At 32.8% G+C, this 16,859-nt stretch overlaps 3 protein-coding genes across 3 annotated transcripts; all 3 read right to left on the bottom strand.

The window, feature by feature from the left end:
* Positions 1 to 219: 219 nt before the first annotated feature.
* On the bottom strand, positions 220 to 2,248 carry LOC135957856 (fumarate hydratase, mitochondrial-like). The gene is made up of 5 exons (XM_065508666.1): positions 2,119 to 2,248; positions 1,911 to 2,042; positions 1,643 to 1,843; positions 773 to 1,577; positions 220 to 608 (listed from the first exon to the last, which is right to left on the bottom strand). The coding sequence occupies exons 1-5, from the start codon at positions 2,200 to 2,202 to the stop codon at positions 346 to 348; spliced, it is 1,485 nt and encodes a 494-aa protein (XP_065364738.1). The 5' UTR covers positions 2,203 to 2,248; the 3' UTR covers positions 220 to 345.
* A 1,700-nt stretch (positions 2,249 to 3,948) lies between these two features.
* Positions 3,949 to 5,877, bottom strand: LOC135957845 (probable fumarate hydratase, mitochondrial). Its single transcript, XM_065508655.1, has 5 exons — positions 5,690 to 5,877; positions 5,493 to 5,624; positions 5,241 to 5,435; positions 4,372 to 5,176; positions 3,949 to 4,317 (listed from the first exon to the last, which is right to left on the bottom strand). The coding sequence occupies exons 1-5, from the start codon at positions 5,783 to 5,785 to the stop codon at positions 4,052 to 4,054; spliced, it is 1,494 nt and encodes a 497-aa protein (XP_065364727.1). The 5' UTR covers positions 5,786 to 5,877; the 3' UTR covers positions 3,949 to 4,051.
* Positions 5,878 to 10,433: 4,556 nt separating this feature from the next.
* Positions 10,434 to 12,362, bottom strand: LOC135957834 (probable fumarate hydratase, mitochondrial). The gene is made up of 5 exons (XM_065508644.1): positions 12,175 to 12,362; positions 11,978 to 12,109; positions 11,726 to 11,920; positions 10,857 to 11,661; positions 10,434 to 10,802 (listed from the first exon to the last, which is right to left on the bottom strand). Exons 1-5 carry the CDS (start codon positions 12,268 to 12,270, stop codon positions 10,537 to 10,539), a joined length of 1,494 nt encoding a protein of 497 aa, XP_065364716.1. The 5' UTR covers positions 12,271 to 12,362; the 3' UTR covers positions 10,434 to 10,536.
* Positions 12,363 to 16,859: the final 4,497 nt, after the last annotated feature.

Here is a 16,859-nt window from a genome sequence, read left to right as displayed (position 1 = left end):
CCGTTTAATCGCATATTAACAAAGCTAGAGCTAATTTAAGTTTTCACTCAAAAAATTGGTATTAGGAACAAAATATGGGTGACCACAAAATAACGCCAATTTTCTATTTAAACGCATATTAACGAAGCTAGGGCAAATTTAAATTTCTACTCTGAAAATTGGTTTTTGGAAGGAAATATGGGAGATCACAAAATTCAATAAAATATAGAAAAGTATTGTCCAACACCATAATTTAATATATTAAATAAACTATTAACATGTAAATAACGAACAAAACAAATTTTGTATAAAAATTGAACGGCTTCACAACATAATATAACATAAATTAATGAAAAAATATATAGATTATTTTGGACCCAGCATAGTTTTTGGATCAACCCACTGCTTAAATTGCTCCTCAGTCACAAAGCCCGACTTTATGGCTTCATCCTTTAAAGTGGTTCCATTTATATGAGCAGTTTTGGCTATTTGAGCGGCTTTGTCGTAGCCAATATGGGTATTGAGAGCGGTAACCAACATTAAGGATTCATTCATAATTTTATTGATTCTTTCCTTATTGGCCTTAAGGTCCTTTAAACAATTTTTATTGAAATTTGAGGCACCATCAGCTAAAATTAGGTAGAAAAAGTTATTTTTAATAAGAGGTAAATACATACTGTGGTAACTAGTAAAAAACTAAATAATAAAATGACTAAATAATTACACATACGAGTGTTGCGTTTCTACCGATACCTTCTCACCACTTAGGTTTTCGAGTATATAAGAAACTCACCCAAAAGTTTTATGGAACGCAAAACATTCGAAGCTACTAGTGGCTTAAATACGTTAAGCTCAAAATGACCATTTGAACCCCCAACAGTCACAGCCACATGATTTCCCATTACTTGAGCACATATCATGGTCAGTGACTCACACTGAGTGGGATTCACCTTACCAGGCATTATTGAGCTGCCAGGTTCATTTTCGGGCAACAATAACTCTCCCAAACCGCAACGTGGTCCCGAGCCCAATAGACGTATATCGTTAGCGATTTTCATCAAACTGACAGCAATTGTATTTAAACAACCATGAACCTCCACCATACAGTCACGACTGGCTAAAGCCTCAAAGAAATTGGGAGCCTTCTTAAAGGGCAAGCAAGTGTATTGCGAAATTTGTTGGGCACATTTTTCGGCAAAACCCACACGTGTATTGAGTCCAGTACCCACAGCAGTACCACCCAAAGCAATTTCGTATACACGTGGCAGCACCGCATTTATGCGGTCCAAAGCATATTGCATTTGTTGAGCATAACCACTGAATTCTTGACCCAATGTTAGAGGTACAGCATCCATAAGATGGGTGCGACCTATTTTAATAATATCAGCAAACTCTTTCTCTTTTTCCTTTAAACCTTCATGTAATGCAGTAATAGCTGGTATTAGATGATTGTTTAGCTCCATGCCTACTGATATATGTATGGCAGCTGGAAAAGTATCATTAGAACTTTGTGATTTATTGACATGATCATTGGGATGAACTGGCGTTTTAGAGCCCATTTTACCGCCCATAATTTCAATGGCACGATTACTAATTACCTTTAAAGATATGTCATTAGTGTTACATACATATTTAACATGAATAAATGTATTGGTATACCTACCTCATTACAGTTCATATTGGTTTGTGTACCAGAACCAGTTTGCCAGATAACTAAAGGAAAATGTTCTTCGATTAGACATCCCTCTATGATCTCATCACAAGCCTGAGCAATAGCCTCACTAACTTTGGCATCTAAACCAAATTCCTGATTCACAACAGCAGCTGCCTTCTTCAAAATACCCATGGCCACTATTATGGGTTTCTATAAGAGAGCAAATAAAGAACCATAAATGTATCCCTGAAATGAAAAATCATAAAAAATATCCCACCGGCATAAGTTCTTCTGGACCCCCCACTGGAAAATTTGTTTTCGATCTCATTGTTTGTGCTCCATAGTATTTATTGTTTGGAACTTTAACTTCTCCCATGCTATCAGTTTCAATGCGTACATTTTCCTGGGCCTTCGGTACATTGGAATTGTTTGTTATGTTATTTATGCAAGATATTTGTCTGAATACTTTTCTGTTGTCAACTTACCATTCTAAGCAAATTAGTTAAGCGAAATGTTCTTTTGTTTGCCGTTTGAAATTTACTTAACGAAATTCGGCTTTTCAAAAACATTCTTTTTAGGAATCTAATTTGTTTCTTTCATTAAATTCGAAGTAAAATTCAGAGGTAAATATAGTTGAACAGTAAAACCAAATAGTTGAACAGTAACAAAAATAGAGCATTCATGAAAAGCATTACCATAGATTACACAGATACGAATCAGCCGGTTCCAGTAATATGGCAATGGAAATCAAACAAAAGAAAATGTGAAAATGGTTGTGGTTTGGAAAGAGGGACAGATATGTGTATATCATACTCTTTGCCTATTGAAAATTGTAGTTTTCTCCCGCTCTGCAAACCACAACCATTGAAAAGTGGTTGTAGAACGTCAAAATAACCATGTGGTTCGATATTACTTTTTTGAGAACTGTCATTTGTTTCATATCTGTAATAATCTGTGAGCATTACCAAACAAATTCGACATAGAGCTAACACAACAGAACACTGTTATAGTACTGTACTGACACTGCTTCATTTTGTGCAAAAATTTTAACTTAGAGTTATATAGGCACTGATACTTTCCAATTTCCAAATCCCAAACTGGCACTGGATTGATCAACAATTAATTATACCTCCTATAGAATGTTCATTACCAAATATTATTTTAACAATTATAAATGTAAGGAAGACTTTTGCGATTTTAATTGTGGCTGAAAGATTTATGGCTTTTAACCGGTTCAATTAGATCAAAAAACATGACTTATAAATGCACATCAGTAATGATTCTATTTATACCCTACACCACCATAGTCGGGAGGGTATATTGGATTTGAGCAGATGTTTCTAACGTACAAAATATTGTCCCAACACCCATCTTAAAGTATACCGATCGACTCAGAATCACTTTCTGAGGCACTCTTCCGAAAATCATGCACGAAAATAAATTACTGAAATTTTAATAGAAAAATATTTTTTCTCATTTACTTAGTGAAGGTTATTACATGGTGGGGCCTGCTTCTGAAAAATTTGTTTCCAAAATTAAAATTGCAAAAGTCTTCCTTACATTAATGCTTCCTAAAGAAACACTTCAATTCACTGATCTGTCGCCACCCAGCAGTTCTAGGAGACAGTCCCGAACTAGAGATTTTACCCATCATTTAGGGTGGGAACTAGTTACTTTAATAGCTAATTGACTAGTTATTTTAACCCTTTGATTACCCTTTTTGATTACAATGAGACTGTCCGATAGCTGGACCAAAATAGTCAATGAATTGGATTCACATTCGCATTGGATTCACATACTGATTACATAGCGTCAGTTACTTGACTAGCCTACCAAACTGGTAACTTGATCAGCTACATAACTAGTTATTTTGACACGTACGGGTCCTAATGGACTTCAAATAGTCAGCTAAAAAGACGTATCATAGACAATCCAATAAACAATTGCTTGTAAACAAACCTTACAATAAACGTTTAAAGTGGCTTCACTATAGATTACTAAGAAACACTAAAATGACTATTGATTTCACGCTATATTACCTAGGATGTATAAAGTAACCAATTGTCTTCTCTCTGCACAAGAAAGAGCACATACGTTGAGGTCAGCCCAGTGATAAGACATTAGTCACAGTTACTGTCTATAAGACATACATTGACTACTTGCTTAACTGCTGGGTATTGCAAGTAAAGTCACGATAACAGATGATGTCTTGTTATAAAAATATATGATCTTACAATTTGGCTATTACCAATTTTTAGCTAACCTCGTTGAAATGAATAACGATTTATAAATTTTAATAGAAAAGTGTAAGCAAATTGCATTTAAGTAAAATATTGGTGCTGCTTTATTATAAAATAAATCCAATACAAAAAAAAAAATATACACATAGAACATCATAAGGACAACAGAATCCTTCCTTTACTTTTGAGGACTAATCATCTTCTTAGGATCAACCCATTTCTTAAATTGTTCCTCAGTAACAAAGCCAGACTTCACTGCTTCCTCCTTGAGTGTAGTACCATTCTGGTTAGCAGTTTTGGCAATCAAAGCTGCCTTATCATAACCAATATGAGGATTAAGAGCAGTTGCCAACATTAAGGATTCATTCATCATCTTTTCGATTTTCTTTTTATTAGCTTTGAGGCCCTTAATGCAGTTATTGTTGAAATTTTTGGAGCCATCAGCTAAAATAAATATAAATTAAATAAACAATCTAAGATCTAAAATTAAAAACTTGCCTAAAAGACGTATGGAACGCAAAACATTTGCCACCATGACGGTCTTAAACACATTCAGCTCTAGGTGACCGTTTGAACCGCCTATAGTCACAGCCACATGATTTCCCATAACCTGGGTACATATTGAAGTCAATGATTCGCATTGAGTGGGATTAACTTTACCCGGCATTATAGAACTTCCCGGTTCGTTTGGTGGCAGCATTAGTTCCGACAAACCACAACGTGGTCCCGAACCCAACAAACGTATATCATTGCCTATTTTCATCAAACTTGCAGCAATGGTATTCAAACAACCGTGCACCTCAACCATAACGTCATTGGTAGCAATACACTCAAACAAATTTGGTGCCTTCTTATAAGGCAGACAAGTATATTCAGCTATTTTGTCAGCACACTTTTCAGCAAAACATTGATTAGCTCCAATACCTGTACCCACAGCTGTACCACCCAAACAGACTTCATAGACACGTGGCAATACCGAGTCAATGCGATTTAGACCATTTTTCATTTGCTGAGCATAGCCACTGAATTCTTGACCCAAAGTTAGGGGAACAGCATCTTGAAGATGAGTACGACCAATTTTTACAATATCTGCAAACTCTTCTTCCTTTTCCTTTAGGCCATTATATAGTTCGGTAATAGCTGGTATAAGGGTATTATTTAACTCCATGCCCATGGATATGTTTACGGCCGTCGGTAGTGTATCATTAGAGCTTTGGCCTCTATTCACATGATCGTTGGGATGTACTGGTTTTTTGGAGCCAATTTCACCACCCATGATTTCAATGGCCCGATTGCTGATAACCTTAACAATTTCAAAATTTTATTACAAACACTAAAGCTCTATATCTTCTGTTCATCATACGAACCTCATTACAATTCATATTAGTTTGTGTAATAGTGGACCAGATAATGGATGGAAAATGTTCTTCGATTAGGCAGCCTTCTATTATTTCATCACAGGCCTCTGCAATGGCTTTGCTTACATTGGCATCCATGCCATAGTCCACATTTACTACGGCAGCTGCCTTTTTCAAAATTCCCATGGCTTTTATTAAAGGAACCTGGACAAGAAGCAGTTTATGTAGGTATTTAAATAATCAAATAAAAGTTTATCCTACCGGTAAACGTTCTTCTGGCCCACCTATGGGAAAGTTCTTTTGAGCCCGCACAGTCTGTGCCCCATAGTATTTGCCTTTGGGTACCTTTACTTCTCCCAAAGTATCCGTTTCAATACGGTAATCCTTATCATTCTGGAAGTAAGAGTAGGTTTGTGGTTTCAATTAAAGCACTAATTGTTGTTTGAAAGAAGCCTTACCTTATTCAGCAAATATGTAAGATGAACCAAACGCGTGCTTATATTATGCCATCCTCGAATATCCAACAGAAATACATTTTTAATTTGAGGAAACATTGAGGAATAGTTGTTGTATCAAAATAGATTTTCTTGTTTAATAGAATTGTAATATTATTTTGTGTGAAACAATTTTTTAACAATAAATTCCTTGTTAACTGAAATAAACAAGTATAAATAAATGAAAAACAAAATTTAACCCCCTGATAAATAACTGATAAATTTTTATCATGAACAACTTCAAAATGGCTGCCAAAATAAAAAATTATCAGGTATAGTCCCCATTTATTATTATTATTATTGCTTCGTTATGATAAAATTGTGCTTAGATAACTTTGTCTTGACAACAAATGTCATTTATTGTTATGATGAATATTTGTCAAGTTTAGACAGGGGGTAAAGGTTGTTTCTCTATCATAGAGAAATATACATAGAGCTGAAACTCTCATGCCAAAGACCTAACTCAGTTGTCAGAAACATAAGTGGTGAGAATGTATTAGTAGAAAAAATTATGTGAAAACAAAAACAACTCTCGTATGTGTGATTATTTTGAGTTATTTTTTTTGTTTGAGTTTTTTTCTAGTTTCCGCTCTACTATGGTTTAAATTCTCATGTCAAAGACCTATCTCGGTTGTCGAAAACATAGAGAATAGACATAGAGCGGAAACTCTCATGTCAAAGACCTAACTCAGTTGTCAAAAACATAAGTGGTGAGAATGTATTAGTAAAAAAAACTATTTGAAAACAAAAACAACACTCGTGTGTGTGATTATTTTGTGTAATTTTTTTGTCTGATTTCTTTCTATAGAGAAATACGCATAGAGCGGAAACCTATGCGAATTTCTCTATGGCGGAATGAATACAAATACGATGACAGTACGTCGCCAGCAGCGTTGCCACTCATAAAATATTTTTCCTACCAAATTTCTAATTAAAAACTACCAAAGCCTACCAAAACCTATCAAATTTAAAATATTTGAGAAATGATATATGGATTCGTTTCAAAATTAATAGTTAACTATATAATTATAATATTGCTGCTATAAAATTACCCAGAGAAAGAAAGTTATTTAATAACACTACAATCATAAATATGTTAAAATCGTTCAGTTTCCAGATTTTATTTTTGAGTCGATTTAACGATGTCCTTCGTACGTCTGTCTGGCTGGTTGTCCACGTATTTCACATAGCCCCCATATAAATGTCCTCCAGAAATAAGACATTATCCTTTATATAGATATTAAATAACATTTTTACACATAAATTACACCTAAAAATTCAATTCATTATTGATCATAGCTTTCATACAAGGGCCTCTTCCGAAAATTGCTTAAACGAGCATAAAACTCCTAAAAGTGTTGGTATCCCGAAAAAATTCAACACAAATAAGTTTCATATAGAAATAAATTACGTGTCTTAATTTCCATAATTGGACATTTAAAGTGTCAGATGAAACAGAAATATTGAAGCAGAGTTTAACACATATTATTAGAAAATAAAAGTTTTGAGAGCGCTGTGGCATTTTTTGAACTCAACACTACTAAATAAATACACATTTAACTGACTAAACTAAATATTTATGAAAATGCTATCTTCATATTTTGCAAATATGTAGTTTTATTATTTTGGCTTAACATAAGTAGTTTTTTCGTTATTATTTCAATTATTTTGTTCTTAAAAATACTTATGTATTCAGAAATATCGTAGCCTACCAAAATACGACAAATATCGGAACAAACAAACCAAACTACCAAAAGTCAATTTGTTAACTTCAAACTACCAATTTTGGTCCAATTGGACCAAAGCGGCAACGCTGGTCGCCAGTAATGCTTGATCTGTGAACGAAAAAAACAAATGAAACAGGTAAGAGTTTTATATATCTTGCATAACCAGCGTTACATAGTTAGATTTGAGGTGTTTTCGACTTGATTTACGTTTGTTCAGCTTCCTATCGCTAATGGGGGCCAAAGATGGTCACCTTGGGTCTCAAATTTTGTATTTCGTATTTTTAAGTTTTTTCTTAAATAAGCACATATATTTTTACTTTACGAGACTATATACAATTTGTATATGATCCAGAAAGAGAACTTAATGCAAAAGCGTGTAAAGTAAAACTTGGCTTACTTAAGAGGACATATCGAAACTTGGTCAATTTAAAAAAAAAATTAGGTTTGAGAAAAAGATTCTATAAAGGCAAAACACCGATCCTCGAAGAATCTCCAGGTATGAATAACCCTATATGTTTCTTAAATACTTACAACGTTTTTTACCAAAGTATAACAAGTAGTCCAACTCTTTGACAACAGTACCTAACTCTATACATGTGTTAGTAAAAAAGTACCTAACTCTAAACATGTGTGAGTAACAAAATTACACATGTGTTGGTAACTTTTAAATTTTTTATAGGCAACAGAGTTTTATAAATATGTTCTAAATTTGAATTCGTATGAATTTTCAATACCAAAAATTGTAACTCTGTCCTTTAGTTTAAATTCTACAATAACAAAAAATTACATGTCAGAAATTCCAAAAATATTTTTTTCTTGATTTGTGCAAAATAGAAACTTTTTAACAATGAAAGTGTGCTAAAAGTGTTTAAAAAAATATAAAATTCTATGTGTTAAAGTAATAATGTGTAAAAGAACGTTATTTTATCAAAAATTGAAAGTTAAAATTTCAAGACATTTCATTTGTTTACATTTCTCTGAGCTCACACGGTACCCGTATATGTGAGAGAGTAATTTGAAAAAATTGAGAGTTGGACTACTTGGTATACTTTGTTTTTTACTATCACATGATAAATAACGTCACAGCCGGCACTTTACTAAAAAACTCAGTTTTTGGAACACATTTTCCCCGTATTAGGAATTTAGGTATTTGAAAATAAAAAACTTCAAAAATTATAATGCGTTTGATTTAAGAACATTTGAGTCTATATATTAGTTCCAAATTTTGTTATGATATCTTTAAGTGTTAAAGTTTTACATTAATTCAAATTTTATATTTTTCTTCACGGAAAATCACCATATTATATTTTCTTGTTTTTAAAAAAAAAAATTTATAAAATTATTTAACTTCACTAAAATATCAATCTTCAAGTCCTAGGGTTTTCACCAATATCAAATACTTATATAAAAAACATTTATTTACTCCTCAGAAGTTCCACAAACCTTGCACCCTTTAAAAAAATTTGTACGTTTTTTTCATATATTTCATGAAAAATTAGTTTCACTAAACTTTCTTTTAAGTCAGTATGAGTTTGAATTCAAAAGTTACATTTGATATGTAGTATACACATTTTGCATGAAAAAGAGGGCAAAGTTTGAGCTGAACAAACAAAGCGCAAGGAAGCTGAACAAACGTAATTCAACTCAGCTCCAACCATGTGAAATTTCTTAACAATATCTCCACTAGTTGCCGAGATACCGAATTATTTACAAAAAAAAAAAAACGTTTCTAAACCACTGTGCATCGGCACAAAAGCACTATAATAAGATATTTGTTAATGGTACCATTATGTGTAAATATGTTTCTACTTAATATATTTCATTTCGGTGTGCAGTTACAACAATTAACCAGGGGCCGAATTACCGCATTCGATATCGAGTAAAATGGATCGTAATTTTCTTATTTGAGACTAGCTGAACCCGGTCCGCGTTGCTGGCCCTTAGAAAACATCTGTTTTATATTGCATCTCGATTTTAATATACAGTTTCGGACAAAGTCGGTGATCCAATGAATTCAAAAATTCCGTAGGATAATCAAAGCCTTGTTCTTTGTATTTTATTGTTTTGCCAGGCAGTTTATATTGTATTTGTTTATTGATCTTGTTAACATCATAATTTGTTGGTGCCAAATTGCCGAATTGCTGTAGTTCGTTGTAAGACTTGGGAATACTTTGTCGACAACGTCTTTAATATTCATTTGCATTTGATTGCAAAAGTCTTCCTTACATTAATGCTTCCTAAAGAAACACTTCAATTCACTGATCTGTCGCCACCCAGCAGTTCTAGGAGACAGTCCCGAACTAGAGATTTTACCCATCATTTAGGGTGGGAACTAGTTACTTTAATAGCTAATTGACTAGTTATTTTAACCCTTTGATTACCCTTTTTGATTACAATGAGACTGTCCGATAGCTGGACCAAAATAGTCAATGAATTGGATTCACATTCGCATTGGATTCACATACTGATTACATAGCGTCAGTTACTTGACTAGCCTACCAAACTGGTAACTTGATCAGCTACATAACTAGTTATTTTGACACGTACGGGTCCTAATGGACTTCAAATAGTCAGCTAAAAAGACGTATCATAGACAATCCAATAAACAATTGCTTGTAAACAAACCTTACAATAAACGTTTAAAGTGGCTTCACTATAGATTACTAAGAAACACTAAAATGACTATTGATTTCACGCTATATTACCTAGGATGTATAAAGTAACCAATTGTCTTCTCTCTGCACAAGAAAGAGCACATACGTTGAGGTCAGCCCAGTGATAAGACATTAGTCACAGTTACTGTCTATAAGACATACATTGACTACTTGCTTAACTGCTGGGTATTGCAAGTAAAGTCACGATAACAGATGATGTCTTGTTATAAAAATATATGATCTTACAATTTGGCTATTACCAATTTTTAGCTAACCTCGTTGAAATGAATAACGATTTATAAATTTTAATAGAAAAGTGTAAGCAAATTGCATTTAAGTAAAATATTGGTGCTGCTTTATTATAAAATAAATCCAATACAAAAAAAAAAATATACACATAGAACATCATAAGGACAACAGAATCCTTCCTTTACTTTTGAGGACTAATCATCTTCTTAGGATCAACCCATTTCTTAAATTGTTCCTCAGTAACAAAGCCAGACTTCACTGCTTCCTCCTTGAGTGTAGTACCATTCTGGTTAGCAGTTTTGGCAATCAAAGCTGCCTTATCATAACCAATATGAGGATTAAGAGCAGTTGCCAACATTAAGGATTCATTCATCATCTTTTCGATTTTCTTTTTATTAGCTTTGAGGCCCTTAATGCAGTTATTGTTGAAATTTTTGGAGCCATCAGCTAAAATAAATATAAATTAAATAAACAATCTAAGATCTAAAATTAAAAACTTGCCTAAAAGACGTATGGAACGCAAAACATTTGCCACCATGACGGTCTTAAACACATTCAGCTCTAGGTGACCGTTTGAACCGCCTATAGTCACAGCCACATGATTTCCCATAACCTGGGTACATATTGAAGTCAATGATTCGCATTGAGTGGGATTAACTTTACCCGGCATTATAGAACTTCCCGGTTCGTTTGGTGGCAGCATTAGTTCCGACAAACCACAACGTGGTCCCGAACCCAACAAACGTATATCATTGCCTATTTTCATCAAACTTGCAGCAATGGTATTCAAACAACCGTGCACCTCAACCATAACGTCATTGGTAGCAATACACTCAAACAAATTTGGTGCCTTCTTATAAGGCAGACAAGTATATTCAGCTATTTTGTCAGCACACTTTTCAGCAAAACATTGATTAGCTCCAATACCTGTACCCACAGCTGTACCACCCAAACAGACTTCATAGACACGTGGCAATACCGAGTCAATGCGATTTAGACCATTTTTCATTTGCTGAGCATAGCCACTGAATTCTTGACCCAAAGTTAGGGGAACAGCATCTTGAAGATGAGTACGACCAATTTTTACAATATCTGCAAACTCTTCTTCCTTTTCCTTTAGGCCATTATATAGTTCGGTAATAGCTGGTATAAGGGTATTATTTAACTCCATGCCCATGGATATGTTTACGGCCGTCGGTAGTGTATCATTAGAGCTTTGGCCTCTATTCACATGATCGTTGGGATGTACTGGTTTTTTGGAGCCAATTTCACCACCCATGATTTCAATGGCCCGATTGCTGATAACCTTAACAATTTCAAAATTTTATTACAAACACTAAAGCTCTATATCTTCTGTTCATCATACGAACCTCATTACAATTCATATTAGTTTGTGTAATAGTGGACCAGATAATGGATGGAAAATGTTCTTCGATTAGGCAGCCTTCTATTATTTCATCACAGGCCTCTGCAATGGCTTTGCTTACATTGGCATCCATGCCATAGTCCACATTTACTACGGCAGCTGCCTTTTTCAAAATTCCCATGGCTTTTATTAAAGGAACCTGGACAAGAAGCAGTTTATGTAGGTATTTAAATAATCAAATAAAAGTTTATCCTACCGGTAAACGTTCTTCTGGCCCACCTATGGGAAAGTTCTTTTGAGCCCGCACAGTCTGTGCCCCATAGTATTTGCCTTTGGGTACCTTTACTTCTCCCAAAGTATCCGTTTCAATACGGTAATCCTTATCATTCTGGAAGTAAGAGTAGGTTTGTGGTTTCAATTAAAGCACTAATTGTTGTTTGAAAGAAGCCTTACCTTATTCAGCAAATATGTAAGATGAACCAAACGCGTGCTTATATTATGCCATCCTCGAATATCCAACAGAAATACATTTTTAATTTGAGGAAACATTGAGGAATAGTTGTTGTATCAAAATAGATTTTCTTGTTTAATAGAATTGTAATATTATTTTGTGTGAAACAATTTTTTAACAATAAATTCCTTGTTAACTGAAATAAACAAGTATAAATAAATGAAAAACAAAATTTAACCCCCTGATAAATAACTGATAAATTTTTATCATGAACAACTTCAAAATGGCTGCCAAAATAAAAAATTATCAGGTATAGTCCCCATTTATTATTATTATTATTGCTTCGTTATGATAAAATTGTGCTTAGATAACTTTGTCTTGACAACAAATGTCATTTATTGTTATGATGAATATTTGTCAAGTTTAGACAGGGGGTAAAGGTTGTTTCTCTATCATAGAGAAATATACATAGAGCTGAAACTCTCATGCCAAAGACCTAACTCAGTTGTCAGAAACATAAGTGGTGAGAATGTATTAGTAGAAAAAATTATGTGAAAACAAAAACAACTCTCGTATGTGTGATTATTTTGAGTTATTTTTTTTGTTTGAGTTTTTTTCTAGTTTCCGCTCTACTATGGTTTAAATTCTCATGTCAAAGACCTATCTCGGTTGTCGAAAACATAGAGAATAGACATAGAGCGGAAACTCTCATGTCAAAGACCTAACTCAGTTGTCAAAAACATAAGTGGTGAGAATGTATTAGTAAAAAAAACTATTTGAAAACAAAAACAACACTCGTGTGTGTGATTATTTTGTGTAATTTTTTTGTCTGATTTCTTTCTATAGAGAAATACGCATAGAGCGGAAACCTATGCGAATTTCTCTATGGCGGAATGAATACAAATACGATGACAGTACGTCGCCAGCAGCGTTGCCACTCATAAAATATTTTTCCTACCAAATTTCTAATTAAAAACTACCAAAGCCTACCAAAACCTATCAAATTTAAAATATTTGAGAAATGATATATGGATTCGTTTCAAAATTAATAGTTAACTATATAATTATAATATTGCTGCTATAAAATTACCCAGAGAAAGAAAGTTATTTAATAACACTACAATCATAAATATGTTAAAATCGTTCAGTTTCCAGATTTTATTTTTGAGTCGATTTAACGATGTCCTTCGTACGTCTGTCTGGCTGGTTGTCCACGTATTTCACATAGCCCCCATATAAATGTCCTCCAGAAATAAGACATTATCCTTTATATAGATATTAAATAACATTTTTACACATAAATTACACCTAAAAATTCAATTCATTATTGATCATAGCTTTCATACAAGGGCCTCTTCCGAAAATTGCTTAAACGAGCATAAAACTCCTAAAAGTGTTGGTATCCCGAAAAAATTCAACACAAATAAGTTTCATATAGAAATAAATTACGTGTCTTAATTTCCATAATTGGACATTTAAAGTGTCAGATGAAACAGAAATATTGAAGCAGAGTTTAACACATATTATTAGAAAATAAAAGTTTTGAGAGCGCTGTGGCATTTTTTGAACTCAACACTACTAAATAAATACACATTTAACTGACTAAACTAAATATTTATGAAAATGCTATCTTCATATTTTGCAAATATGTAGTTTTATTATTTTGGCTTAACATAAGTAGTTTTTTCGTTATTATTTCAATTATTTTGTTCTTAAAAATACTTATGTATTCAGAAATATCGTAGCCTACCAAAATACGACAAATATCGGAACAAACAAACCAAACTACCAAAAGTCAATTTGTTAACTTCAAACTACCAATTTTGGTCCAATTGGACCAAAGCGGCAACGCTGGTCGCCAGTAATGCTTGATCTGTGAACGAAAAAAACAAATGAAACAGGTAAGAGTTTTATATATCTTGCATAACCAGCGTTACATAGTTAGATTTGAGGTGTTTTCGACTTGATTTACGTTTGTTCAGCTTCCTATCGCTAATGGGGGCCAAAGATGGTCACCTTGGGTCTCAAATTTTGTATTTCGTATTTTTAAGTTTTTTCTTAAATAAGCACATATATTTTTACTTTACGAGACTATATACAATTTGTATATGATCCAGAAAGAGAACTTAATGCAAAAGCGTGTAAAGTAAAACTTGGCTTACTTAAGAGGACATATCGAAACTTGGTCAATTTAAAAAAAAAATTAGGTTTGAGAAAAAGATTCTATAAAGGCAAAACACCGATCCTCGAAGAATCTCCAGGTATGAATAACCCTATATGTTTCTTAAATACTTACAACGTTTTTTACCAAAGTATAACAAGTAGTCCAACTCTTTGACAACAGTACCTAACTCTATACATGTGTTAGTAAAAAAGTACCTAACTCTAAACATGTGTGAGTAACAAAATTACACATGTGTTGGTAACTTTTAAATTTTTTATAGGCAACAGAGTTTTATAAATATGTTCTAAATTTGAATTCGTATGAATTTTCAATACCAAAAATTGTAACTCTGTCCTTTAGTTTAAATTCTACAATAACAAAAAATTACATGTCAGAAATTCCAAAAATATTTTTTTCTTGATTTGTGCAAAATAGAAACTTTTTAACAATGAAAGTGTGCTAAAAGTGTTTAAAAAAATATAAAATTCTATGTGTTAAAGTAATAATGTGTAAAAGAACGTTATTTTATCAAAAATTGAAAGTTAAAATTTCAAGACATTTCATTTGTTTACATTTCTCTGAGCTCACACGGTACCCGTATATGTGAGAGAGTAATTTGAAAAAATTGAGAGTTGGACTACTTGGTATACTTTGTTTTTTACTATCACATGATAAATAACGTCACAGCCGGCACTTTACTAAAAAACTCAGTTTTTGGAACACATTTTCCCCGTATTAGGAATTTAGGTATTTGAAAATAAAAAACTTCAAAAATTATAATGCGTTTGATTTAAGAACATTTGAGTCTATATATTAGTTCCAAATTTTGTTATGATATCTTTAAGTGTTAAAGTTTTACATTAATTCAAATTTTATATTTTTCTTCACGGAAAATCACCATATTATATTTTCTTGTTTTTAAAAAAAAAAATTTATAAAATTATTTAACTTCACTAAAATATCAATCTTCAAGTCCTAGGGTTTTCACCAATATCAAATACTTATATAAAAAACATTTATTTACTCCTCAGAAGTTCCACAAACCTTGCACCCTTTAAAAAAATTTGTACGTTTTTTTCATATATTTCATGAAAAATTAGTTTCACTAAACTTTCTTTTAAGTCAGTATGAGTTTGAATTCAAAAGTTACATTTGATATGTAGTATACACATTTTGCATGAAAAAGAGGGCAAAGTTTGAGCTGAACAAACAAAGCGCAAGGAAGCTGAACAAACGTAATTCAACTCAGCTCCAACCATGTGAAATTTCTTAACAATATCTCCACTAGTTGCCGAGATACCGAATTATTTACAAAAAAAAAAAAACGTTTCTAAACCACTGTGCATCGGCACAAAAGCACTATAATAAGATATTTGTTAATGGTACCATTATGTGTAAATATGTTTCTACTTAATATATTTCATTTCGGTGTGCAGTTACAACAATTAACCAGGGGCCGAATTACCGCATTCGATATCGAGTAAAATGGATCGTAATTTTCTTATTTGAGACTAGCTGAACCCGGTCCGCGTTGCTGGCCCTTAGAAAACATCTGTTTTATATTGCATCTCGATTTTAATATACAGTTTCGGACAAAGTCGGTGATCCAATGAATTCAAAAATTCCGTAGGATAATCAAAGCCTTGTTCTTTGTATTTTATTGTTTTGCCAGGCAGTTTATATTGTATTTGTTTATTGATCTTGTTAACATCATAATTTGTTGGTGCCAAATTGCCGAATTGCTGTAGTTCGTTGTAAGACTTGGGAATACTTTGTCGACAACGTCTTTAATATTCATTTGCATTTGACAGAAGTCCGGAAATGAAATCTCATTTGTGGAGGGATCAATTGGAATTTTTCGTATCGTCATTGGGAAGCGTGAGCAATGATGCAAATCTGTGGTACATTTGGCATTGAATTTTAAAGGTGGGCATGAAGCCGATGTCATTTGTACTTTTGGATATTTTGAGTGATTTTCGGAAGTGGGCCTTATATGGGAGCTATGACCAATTATGGACCGATCACCATAAAATCACGTGTGATTTATGTCTATATTAAAAAAATTAACTATGTTGAATTTTATGTGTATACCAACATTTTTAAGCGATTTATGCACGTTAAAGTGATTTTCGGAAGCGGGTCTATATGGGAGCTATGACTAATTATGGACCGATCGTAGCAAAATTTGGTGATATGAATTTTGTATATATAAAACTTATTTGGAGCGAAATTTGTGTAGATACATAGATAAATTAAACATTTATGACCGTTTCAAACAAAAAAGTTAAAAACTAAGAAGACTTTTAGAACTATGTTTATTGGTTTGTCATAAAATAACACTTTTTTTGTTTGCAGCACAAAAAGAATTTGTTTAAACTAAAAAAATCTTTTACGACATTATGACAATACGACCTAATAGCAGACTGTTTGCATCCCCCAAATATTTTTTTAATAAACCCGAATTTCTTAAATCACATTGTTCTGCCGAACATTGCACTAAAAATTTCTCCAATTTGTTTCAAA

Source organism: Calliphora vicina, chromosome 1 (assembly GCF_958450345.1).
Source record: "Calliphora vicina chromosome 1, idCalVici1.1, whole genome shotgun sequence".
Taxonomy (NCBI): Eukaryota; Metazoa; Arthropoda; class Insecta; order Diptera; family Calliphoridae; genus Calliphora; species Calliphora vicina.
Note: the sequence above shows the minus strand (reverse complement) of the source record. Positions and strands in the feature narration are given on the sequence as shown.